At 36.6% G+C, this 11,648-nt stretch overlaps 1 protein-coding gene across 1 annotated transcript; it reads right to left on the bottom strand.

Annotated features, from left to right (window-relative positions):
• Positions 1-219: 219 nt before the first annotated feature.
• On the bottom strand, positions 220-1,887 carry LOC141661675 (CENP-B homolog protein 2-like). The gene has a single exon (XM_074468683.1). It carries the CDS (start codon positions 1,885-1,887, stop codon positions 319-321), a length of 1,569 nt encoding a protein of 522 aa, XP_074324784.1. The 3' UTR covers positions 220-318.
• Positions 1,888-11,648: the final 9,761 nt, after the last annotated feature.

Below are 11,648 nucleotides of genomic sequence, written 5' to 3'. Positions count from 1 at the left end.
GACTAGCCCCGCTAGCCTCTTACCATGACTGGACTAGTCCCACTAGCCTCTTACGTCCCAATCCAATCCATCAGGAATTCGTTTGGAAAACCTTGAGTTTAGAAAAAGATACAGTAAAACCTCTGTAAAATAATACTCGATTAATTAATAATCTCTCTAAATTAATAATTTTGTCCGGTCCCGACTTGGGCCAGTTTAAAAAATGATCAATTTCGATAAGATAATAAGATAATAATTTTTTTGAAAACCCTGTATAAAAATATGGTCCCAATAAAACTATAAATTAATAATTCCCTTATATTCATAAAAATATAGCTATTACATCTTTGTAAAATATGATTCAATTGTAGTTTGCTTTTTCATATAATTTAAATCAACATGAAGCTCATCCCTAATCTTCCTTATTGCATCCAAAAGCTCGGGTGTGGTGCTTTCATGTTGCATCAAAAAGTTATTAAGCATTTTTGATGCCTTGAGTGCTTCTTTACGTGTAACCGGCTCCAACGGTGTTGTATCGTCTTCAAGATCATCTTCAACACTATTTTCAAGGATGGTGTTTGCAATCTCTTCTATACTCTGGACCTCGGAACATGATTCATTTTCACCCGGATAATCTAAGAAGTTATTAACATCCATTTTATTACGATAACCTAGATCCTTAATCATCACCTCAAGTTCATGAATGTATTCTTCCGGAGTTGTATGTTCATTTAAATTGCTCGAAACTTCATCTATGGAATGAATTTTGCAATGTTGAAAGCACCTTGCTATCGACTCTTGTTTTACATTTGTCGTCCACGTCGCGACTGCATAATTGATAGCATCCAAAACATTAATCTTTCCTGGATCAGATTGTCCCAACTCATAACCTTCTAATAACCCACGATAAAATCTCCTGCGATAGTGCATCTTGAAAGCTCTTATAATTCCTGCATCACAAGGTTGGATTTTTGATGTCATGTTAGGTGGCAAGAAGTACAACTCAACATTTTGTAGTCCTTCAATATTTTTTGGATGTGCTGGACAGTTATCTACCACAAACAAAATTCTTCTGCCTTGCATTTGGCTATCAAACCAACGAATGTATTCATCAAAAAGTACACTAGTCATCCAAGCTCTTTTGTTTGCACGATAATGACAATTCAAGCTGCCCATGTTAACATTCTTGAAGCACCGTGGCTTTGCATACTTTCCAATAATCCATAAAGGAATTTTTTCAGAGCCATCTTCATTGCAACATATAACAACCGTGAGCCTTTCTTTGTCTTGTTTTCTTCCTTCAAGTTGTTTCGTAGCAAGAGAGTGATCAGCTTGTAACCTGTAAAACAAACCAGTTTCGTCCATGTTAAAAACATCTTTCATAGGGAACTGGTTTATTTTTTCCCTTATGGACTCCAGTTTCTTCTCCATGTCCTGTACATCAACAGAACCACTTTCTCCAAAGCGACGAAATGACTTAATACCATGTCTTAACTTGAATTTCTCAAGCCAACCTTGAGAAAAAGTGTGCTCCTGATCTTGTTGAGGGTATAAAATTTTCATGGTCTCTTTTGCCTTCTCTAAAATTAGCTCTCCTGTCATATTAACACGATCTTGGTACTGGAGAAACCATTCATAGAGAACCTTCTCCATATCTGGATATTTTGCTGGTTTATGTCGCTTAATATCTTTTCTTTTCTCCAAGTAATTAGCTGTAAGATAGTCTGCTGACCTTTTCAGTGTATTTGATATTGTACCTTGACTAACTTTTAGATGAAACTTATTCTCGAGCCACAACTGGAGATCTTTTTGAGTGCATGATGAATTTTCTCTTTTATATTCACATAATGCTTTTCTTGCTTCATCCGTCATTGTTGATTTTGTGACACCTTTTAGATGAGAAGCCATTGTTTTGTTTGTATAATTTTTCCCCCAATCTAGTATATACAGTATATATAATATATTTTATGACTACACATACATTGAATACTTTCTATGTAAAATACAATGAATTAAATTAATTCATGTACTTTGAATTTTCCTAATATACATTGAATATTTTCTATGTAAAATACAATGAATTTAACTTATACACTACATGGACTTTGAATCTAATATATTGTACATTACATTGACTTTCTAAATTCATATACATTGAATTAATTGAATTAAGTATAAAATATAAATTGTACAATTCATTTTATTTAAATTTATGTGAATAAAAATTTAATCAAAAGTTAATTTTGTTTGCTACCGAAAATTCTCTATAAATTAATAATTATTAATTTATCGATTAATTAATACCTCTCTAAATTAATAGAATTCTCCGGTCCCAACTATATTAATTTATAGAGGTTTTACTGTAGGTTTTCTAAATTCATTTTATCATTACCAAGAATATGAAATCATTCGGACTCTTTCGAGTCGAAATACATTCTTAAGTCAAATTTCAAGAAAACAAAGTTTGGGGAGTGATTCAAGACAAGCAAGGAACAACTCTAAGGATTCTGTATCAAGGTTAACAAGGTACTTAAAATAGAAGGATCAAAATCTGTTTAGGGATCAATAGTGTGATCAAGAAGTGAGGTATCATTAAATAGGGTTTGCCAGGATAATTATAGGGTTCAATACAATTAATGGCTTAATAAATGACTTGAAAAGAAAGGACAGGTTACCAAAAGGGTTGAATCAGTAAACTTACGAATAACAGTGTATCAGAATCAAAACAGGATATCTCAAGTCATTAACAGGGGTTCATTAATTAACAATTCCATACTCTACATGGTATGAACAACAACCTCTCTATAATCATTTTCACAAGTAATGAGAGTTACTTGCCTGAATTTGCTTTCCTGAAGGTCGAACTACTGCCACCTAGTATACCCTTTCCTTTCCTAGCCTGAATGCCTTCATGCTCCGAATCTACAATAAAAACCAAGTTCTTAATCAGTTCTCAACTCTCGTTCCCGGAACGATCACTCAATACAATAGCTCGATTATACCCTTGACTCGAGTATATGAATATAGCTTATACACATAAGCACATAGCACATAACACATTCCTTTCTCGTAATCTTTATATCTTTATATATACTTATCGATCGACGCGTACTTGCTTAACCTTAATTATTTCTCAAATCACATCAATATAACTCTTATGAGTACATGATTTATTCACAACTAGCCCTTTTGCTACCATAATTGTCACTTATAGTTCTTTAATAACAAACCATTTAATTCCCTTTTTCTTTTATTCCTTAATTCGAACCATAACAACAACCAATCACACAAATGAATCACATATCTCCTAAGATTTCACATGCAATCACTTAGCAAGGTATTGGAATCAAATCAATCATTTTTCTACTTATATTCCATTCGGTCATACACGTAAAACAGAACCATGTATACTCAATTTCAGTCTTATATGATCAAACACAAATAATGCAAATCACAAGAGTCATTTACACAATTAAACTTCATCCTTTTTAATCAAAAATCCGAATCATAATCACATTAAAATCGAAAATCAACACCTTCTTTTAATTATCAAAACTCGAACACAAACACCATCCAATCATTGTCATGCAATCAAGTTCTCACTAGCCACTAAGATATTTAGCAAAAATCAACTTAATTTTCTTTTTAAGCATAAGACCCATTCGGGTTTTCCAATAATCATGCATGCAAGGATCAATTTTTGACATGCAAAATCTTAGATTACATTCCCAACTTGTTTTAAACATTAACTTAGTATTTTGACTTATTTTCATCAAAATTTTCGAATCACAAAATAAAACATCAATAATGACTCGGGCTTTAATCAAATTATTCAATCGACAAGCATGCATTCACTTAATCATCAAGTAAATTTCTTCTAGACCCATTTTCTATTCGGTTAAAATCAAGATTCACAACTCAAGGACTAAACATTGACATGCATTACTTGTTCTTCTCTAAAACTAACATGCAATCACATTTTTCACTAATTAGGCTTAACTTTTACTAAGATCAAGTCATCAAATCCAATTATCCCTTTTTATTAGCACAAAGCCGAATTATAACCCAACATGCAAACCTTAAATTTTGATTTCCTAATCATCAAACGACTTATGCACACATCAATAATCAAAACAAATCCATTTCCAATCACATACTCAAGTTTTAAAGGAAATATCAAAAACTCTTTTGATCTTTCAAAAACCAAACATGCAAGGCTTAAAATTCATATTAACACATCATTAAAGTTCCACCGGCTCTCCTTAGATCATAGCCGGTAGTGGTCAAACTTAAGAGAGTTCGCAACGGGTCTCCTCTTGAGTTTTTAAACAACACAATCCTCTTGAATTTACTCTTATAGTTTTGTATCAAGAAATCAATTTCCTTGAACACAACCAAAGAGATCATTAACAAAACACTTACACAAATACTTACATGCAGAAAATAGAAACTATAGAGAGCAATATCTTTGAGTTTGAGTGAAGATTAGGTGTTGCATGCAAGAGAGAGGGAAGAGAGATGGAGGGTGCCGAGAGAGAGAGAGGGTGTAGCCGAGAGAGTAAAGAAAAGAAAGAGAGAAGGGGAAATGGGGTGCATGGGAAAGAAAAGAAAACGGGGGGGGGGGGAGAATGAATTTATACACCTTCAAAGACAAGGGCAACTTAGTACATTACTAATTCCTTTTTATGCTTATTTGATCCTTTCTTTTTACTCAAATGTAATAAAAATCAATTATAAAATATATCTCTCTTGGAAAGTCAAAAATTATTGCAAATGACAATTTTAATACGTAGATCTCAAAATTAGCTTTCCAGCCATTACTCATAATAAACTTTTGAGCGAACGGTTGATTTTATATGAATTACGCAAGCTCGCCTGAATAATAACATTTTTCCACATAAAAATCAATTAAAATGCAATGACCACCAAATAAATCCATTCATCATTTTTAAAAAGTCTCTAGGGCTACTATGAAGATAACAAAACAAATTCCATGTTTTTATCTTACTCGGATAATTTTATAAAAATGCATGAAGGTTAAATAAACCTTTATTTAAATCAAATAATTCCTTTAAATTCATAAAAATGCCACAGAGCACATAGTCATGCACACAGACCAATAATCACACATATACGAACACATAACAACTCAGGTCTAATCATAGAATTTGTCCTTCTTTAATCTTTATCCTTTTCTACGCGTACCGGGTCACGTTCAGCTTGACGGCCCGACGCTCAGCGTTTCGATTACGCTTCTCATTATCATTATCGATCGACACGTCACTTAGGACGAAATACTTTATTTACACATTTATTTCAATCAATCACACATAATTCACATTTTATATTCTTTAACTCCTTATTAGGACGGGTTCCGTTCTACCTGACGGTCCGACTACACAGCTTAACTTCTAAGCTGACTCTTTAAATTGGAACGCTTTTACTTACGCTCCTATATTATAATATACAGTAAAGACAGTTTAATCAACACTTAATCACACGTAATTATAATCACACCATATAAAGCATACTTTATTGACTTAATTACGTCGGAAAAATTCTCAGTCGTCACAATCTACCCTCCTTAAAAGGATTCTGTCCCCATAATCTAATCTAAGCAAATAGATGGGGATACTTTTCTTTCATTTCGCTTTCTAATTCCCAAGTCGATTCTTCAACTAATGGATTTCTCCACAATACTCTAACTAGAGGTACAACTTTATTCCTGAGTGTCCTCTCTTTTCGGTCCAAAATTCGCACCGGTTGTTCCACATAAGACAAATCTGGTTGGCTTTCCACTGGCTCCAACTCGATCACATGACTCGCATCAGCATTATACTTCTTCAGAAGAGATACATGAAATATATTGTGCAGATGTTGCATTTGCGGAGGTAGCGCCAACTCATATGCCACTTTCCCAACTCGTCGCAATACTTCAAATGGTCCAATATACCTAGGACTCAACTTTCCTTTCTTTCCCAATCGGGTTAAACCTTTCCAAGGAGATATCTTTAATAAGACTTTATCTCCAGATTCGAATTGCACATCTTTTCGTTCTTGATTTGCGTACTTTACTTGGCGATCTTGAGCTGCGATTAATCTCTTTCAAATCATTTCTACCTTTTCCTTTGTTTGTTAAACTAGCTTTGGGCCAATTAATTTGCGGTCACCAACTTCGTCCCAATATGTTGGGGACCTACATTTTCTTCCATACAACGCCTCATAAGGTGGCATGCCAATACTCGTGTGATAACTGTTGTTGTAGGAAAACTCAATCAACGGCAAATGATCGTCCCAATTTCCTTTGAAATCTATTGCACAGGCTCGCAACATGTCTTCAATTATCTGAATTGTCCTTTCACTTTGTCCGTCCGTCTGCGGATGATATGCCGTACTCATTTTCAACTTAGTTCCCAAATGATCATGGAATTGTCTCCAAAATCTCGAGTTGAACCTTGGATCTCTATCAGACACGATAGATACAGGAACTCCATGACGCATCACAATCTCATCCAAATATAATTTGACCAATTTTTCCAACGAAAACCTTTCATTTATCGGCAAGAAATGTGCTAAATTTGTTAACCGATCGATTACCACCCAAATCGCATCATGATTTGACTTGGTTTTAGGTAATCCTACCACGAAATCCATCCCTATATGTTCCCATTTCCATTCCGGTATATCCAGTGGCTGAAGCAATCCGCTCGGCCTTTGATGTTCCGCTTTGAACTTTTGGCACGTATAACATTTACTTGTCCATTCTGCAATTTCCTTCTTCATGTTTGGCCACCAATAACTTTCTTTTAAATCCTGGTACATTTTCGTACTTCCAGGGTGAATTGAAAATCTCGAGTTATGCGCTTCTTGCGAAATCTCGTGCTTTAGTTCCACGACATTGGGTATCTAAATACGTGAGTTAACACGGTATATTCCTTTTCCATCTTTTTGAGCTTTAATTTCTTCTCCCGTCAACTTATCATTTTCGCGATTCATCACTTGCTCTTAACAGCATCGAATCTTTTCCAAAATTTCGGGTTGAAAATACATTGCATATATAGTTTCACCTCCAAATTCTGGAGTCTGCACCTCTATTTCCATCTTTTCAAAATCTCTGATCAATTCTTCCGTTGATGTTAACATATTAAATCTTTCCTTGCGACTTTAGAGCGTCTGCTACCACATTTGCCTTTCCAGGATGATAGTTTATCGCACAGTCATAATCTATGATCAATTCCAACCACCTTCTTTGTCTCATATTCAATTCTTTTTGAGTAAAGATATACTTTAAACTCTTATGATCCGTGTAAATCTCGCACTTTTCCCCGTAAAAATAATGCCTCCGAATTTTAAGGGCAAACATAATTGCTGCCAATTCCAAATCATGCGTTGGATACTTTTACTCGTGCGGCTTGAGTTGCCTTGACGCATATGCTATTACCTTTCCGTGTTGCATTAACACACATCCAAGTCCTTTATATGAAGCATCACTGAATATCACAAATTCCCCTTTTTCATCTGGTAATACCAACACCGGGGCGGTTACCAACCTTTTCTTTAGCTCTTGAAAACTTTCCTCGCACTTTTCTGTCCATACAAACTTCTCATTCTTTCTTGTCAACTTCGTTAACGGAACGACAATCTTAGAAAAATCTTGCACAAATCTCCTGTAATATCCGGCTAATCCCAGAAAACTTCTGACTTTCGTAGGAGTCTTGGGTCTTTCCCAATTCATTACAGCTTCTATCTTGGCTGGGTCCACTTTGATTCCCTCCTTATTAACTACATGACCAAGAAATTGCACTTCCTTTAGCCAAAATTCACACTTCAAAAACTTAGCATACAACTTCTCTTTCCTCAGAGTTTCCAAAGAGATTCTCAAATGCTCCTTATGATCTTTTTCCGTCTTGGAGTAAATCAGTATATCGTCAATAAACACATTAATGAACTTATCCAAATATTGCTTGAACATTTTGTTCATAAGATCCATAAATGCGGCTTGCGCATTCGTCAAGCCAAATGCCATTACCAAAAACTCATAGTGCCCATATCTCGTTCGAAATGTCGTCTTGGGTATATCTTCCGCTTTGATCTTTAACTGATGATACCCAGATATTAAATCAAACTTGGAGAAACACGAGGCTCCTTTTAGCTGATCAAACAAGTCATCGATCCGCGGTAGAGGGTATTTATTCTTAATCGTCAATTTATTCAATTCGCGATAATCAATGCACAACCTCATACTTCCATCCTTTTTCTTTATAAACAACACCAGTGTGCCCCACGGGGATACACTCGGTCGGATTACTCCTTTATCTAACAATTCTTGCAACTGAGCGGCCAATTCCCTCATCTCGAATGGCGCCATGCGATAGGGAGCTTTCGACACCGGTTCCGTTCCAGGAGCCAAATCAATCGTAAATTCGATTTCTCTGTCTGGAGGTAGTCCAGGCAATTCGTTAGGAAATACATCTGGAAAATCTCTTACTATCGGAATATCCTCGATCCTTACAGATTCTTTCTCCATATCCATGACATGAGCCAAATATACTTCGCATCCTTGACGTATTAATCTTCTCGTCTCATTTGCCGTTAGGAATTTCTTCTCTTGCCTCTTTCCTTTGAATACCACTTCCTCACCATCCTTGGTTCTTAACTTCACCTTCTATTTGCGTTGCATGGTTTGACAACCAATCCATTCCTAGTATAACCTCAAATTCTCCTAACTTAAAGGGAATTAAGTTAGCAGAAAAGTGCCGACCTTCTATAGCCACATCACAATCGGGACAAACTTTGCTAGCAATAACTTTCTCTTGATTTGCTACCTCTATAATCAAACTAGGTTCTAGAGGGTACGCAACACAATTTAACTTATCAAGAATACTTTCAGAAATAAAAGATCTAGTTGCTCCAGAATCCATCAATACTTTTACTTCTAACAAGCATACCTGCTACCACGTCCACATCTTGCACCGCATCTTTCATTGTCATATTAAAGGTTCTAGCTCTGGGTTGAGCTGATGGTGCTGGGAGAGACGGCGGTCCAGCAATCCTAAGAACATTAGCCTTCTGAACAGGCTCTTTACAATTCCTGGCCATATGGTCCACTTTACCACACTTGAAACAAGCCAAATCAGGCTTCCTGGCTCCACTTGGGCATTCTGAAGAGTAATTCCCCTTCTGGTTGCATTTAAAACACGTCACATCCAACTTATTACACCTTCTCGGGTGTCTCTTTCCACAATTCTTGTATTCCTGAATCTGAGGTCTGTTATCCTTCCCCGGTTGTCCAGTTTTCTAAAAATGGTTCTTTTGAGCTCCGTTACCGGGTTTAAACTTCTGAAACTTTTGGTTCTGACCTCCGCCATTCTTGCCAAACTTTCCTCTAAACTTTGAACTCCCTTGATCTTGCACTGAGCTTTCAAATTTCCTCTTTCTTTCTTCATTTTCTCTCCTTGCAGCTTCACGCTCACCTTCCACTATCATTGCCTTTTGAACTAAGGCAACATAATTCTTGATCTCCAACAATGCTACTTGACTCCTAATCCACGGCTTAATTCCCTGTTGGAACCTCTTAGCCTTCTTTGCCTCTATATTCACATATTCAGGTATGAATCTAGACAATTCTGAGAACTTCACTTCATACTCCGCTACTAACATATCCTCTTGTCTTAAGTCCAGAAATTTCATTTCCAATTGATCTTACATATAGCTCGGCAAATACTTCTCCAGAAATATTTCAGTGAACCTTTCCCATGTTAAGTCCTTGCCTTCCAACAATGCCTTGGAAGACTCCCACCAGAAACTTGCTTCATCTTTCAGGTAATAACTTGCATACTGAGCTTTCTTATCGTCCTTAACTTCTGCTAACTCAAAAGCTTTTTCCATTTCTCTCAACCACAACTGAGCTTTAATCGGGTCTAGAAAACCTAAGAACTCTGGGGGATGAACAGATTGAAAGTGTTTGAAGTTTCCGACTTTAGGGGCCACAGGTTATTGCAAAAGTTGAGCAAGTCTGCTCATCATGGTGGTTTCTGGGTTTACTTCTGGGTCTTGGGTTGGAATTTCTTCTTCTTGGTGATCTGGTGAGTTGGCCATTTCTTACAAACCTGATTGAGCAATTATTTAGTAATATGATAGCATGGCATATATAACAGTATTTTCTATAAAATCTCTTTTGCGGGTTTCAAGCTTTACCCAATTTTTGCACATGCAATCCTATTACTACATAATTCTCATATCAGTGTTGTTTTATCATGGCACATAATAAGGTTTTACGATCTTTAAATATGGTTATACAAAAATATGGTTGTATAGGAACATAATATGTAGAACAGTTTATGAGATATTTAGGGTGCACAATGGAAACAAGACAATGGATTTATTTAAACAAAGGGTACATAAAAAAAAGTCTGGCTATCACAAGTTCTGAAATAAGGTACAATAATATAGCAGGGTTAAACAGAGGAAAAACTGGAAAATATCCCCCTATCTACCCCTAACTTCTAACAACTACTGCTACAACACAGTTCTAAAATATAACAAGATAAATGAAAAAGGGATCCCGACATCTGACCAAGTATCCCAAAGCCTACCGGTGCTGAAAAACAACTATCTACAGGCTCAACCAACAGTCCCGTCTAATCATCTAGAATCTCTCTCAACACAACCAACATCCAGTGAATGATCTTATGCAGCCTCCGGGCCTCAGCATCAGCATCACTAATGGATGGTCCCTCATCCAATCTTCTCCTGGCAACCCGCTCCACCATCTTGACCCGAACTTGCCACTCATCATCCATAACTGAAGCACTCTTCCTAGACCCTCGGGCTAGCCTATCCACCAAAGCTCCCAACTCAGGAATGCGGGAGTATACAAAGTCTCGGTCCTGGGCTAACTTGCCACCAACACTGACAGGTACAGTCTTAGGCATCTCAGACTCTGGCTCAGGGGTAGGGGTCTCTAAATCTGGCCTCAAGGGTGAAATCTGCATAGGGATCTCACTACTCTCATAAGGGTCCTCCTCTGGGTCTGAACTAACATACACAGGCTCCTCTGGAGAGGGTGGAATGGGATCCACTGGGGTACCAGTCAAACTAATCTCTGAATCTGAGTCACTACCACTACTGGGATCCTGAGAGAAAACACAAAACAGCAACCAAGAAACAATGTTAGGGTTAAATAAAGCTTTCAGCTAACTCACACCCTAACTCTAGTTTCCACTCTAACTGATACACACTTTCCTTAGACTATACCTAATAGTCTAACTCAACTCTATATGAGTCGAACTCTCTCGCGATATAGATATATACCCAAAATACCTTTTTTATTCCTAACTTGTCTCAGGGACAAGATCCTGTAGCTCTGATACCAACTTGTGACACCTTCAATCTCGGGGTTAGAAAATGAGGACTCACACGTCTCTAATCTAATAATTAAATAAGCATAAAGCCCGATTAACTACTAACAGGATCAACAGGATAAAGTATGAGACAAGATTACAACTACCAATCATAAAATATAACTTACAACCCCAAAATATTATTAAGTAAACATAATCGATTCCAGCTGGGAACCGACAGATAACCCATTGTATCTTTAAAACTTTCCTTCTAAGCGCTTGCTCACTCAAAAATACCACTACCTGCTCTGGAAACCGGAAGCGCTC

The sequence above is a fragment of the Apium graveolens genome, chromosome 5 (genome assembly GCF_009905375.1).
Source record: "Apium graveolens cultivar Ventura chromosome 5, ASM990537v1, whole genome shotgun sequence".
Taxonomy (NCBI): Eukaryota; Viridiplantae; Streptophyta; class Magnoliopsida; order Apiales; family Apiaceae; genus Apium; species Apium graveolens.
This window is presented reverse-complemented; position numbering and strand designations above follow the sequence as displayed.

What these genes read in the sequence shown, in the direction of transcription:
- LOC141661675 (XM_074468683.1), bottom strand. Translation starts at nt 1,887, where the DNA reads ATGGCTTCTCATCTAAAAGGTGTCACAAAATCAACAATGACGGATGAA.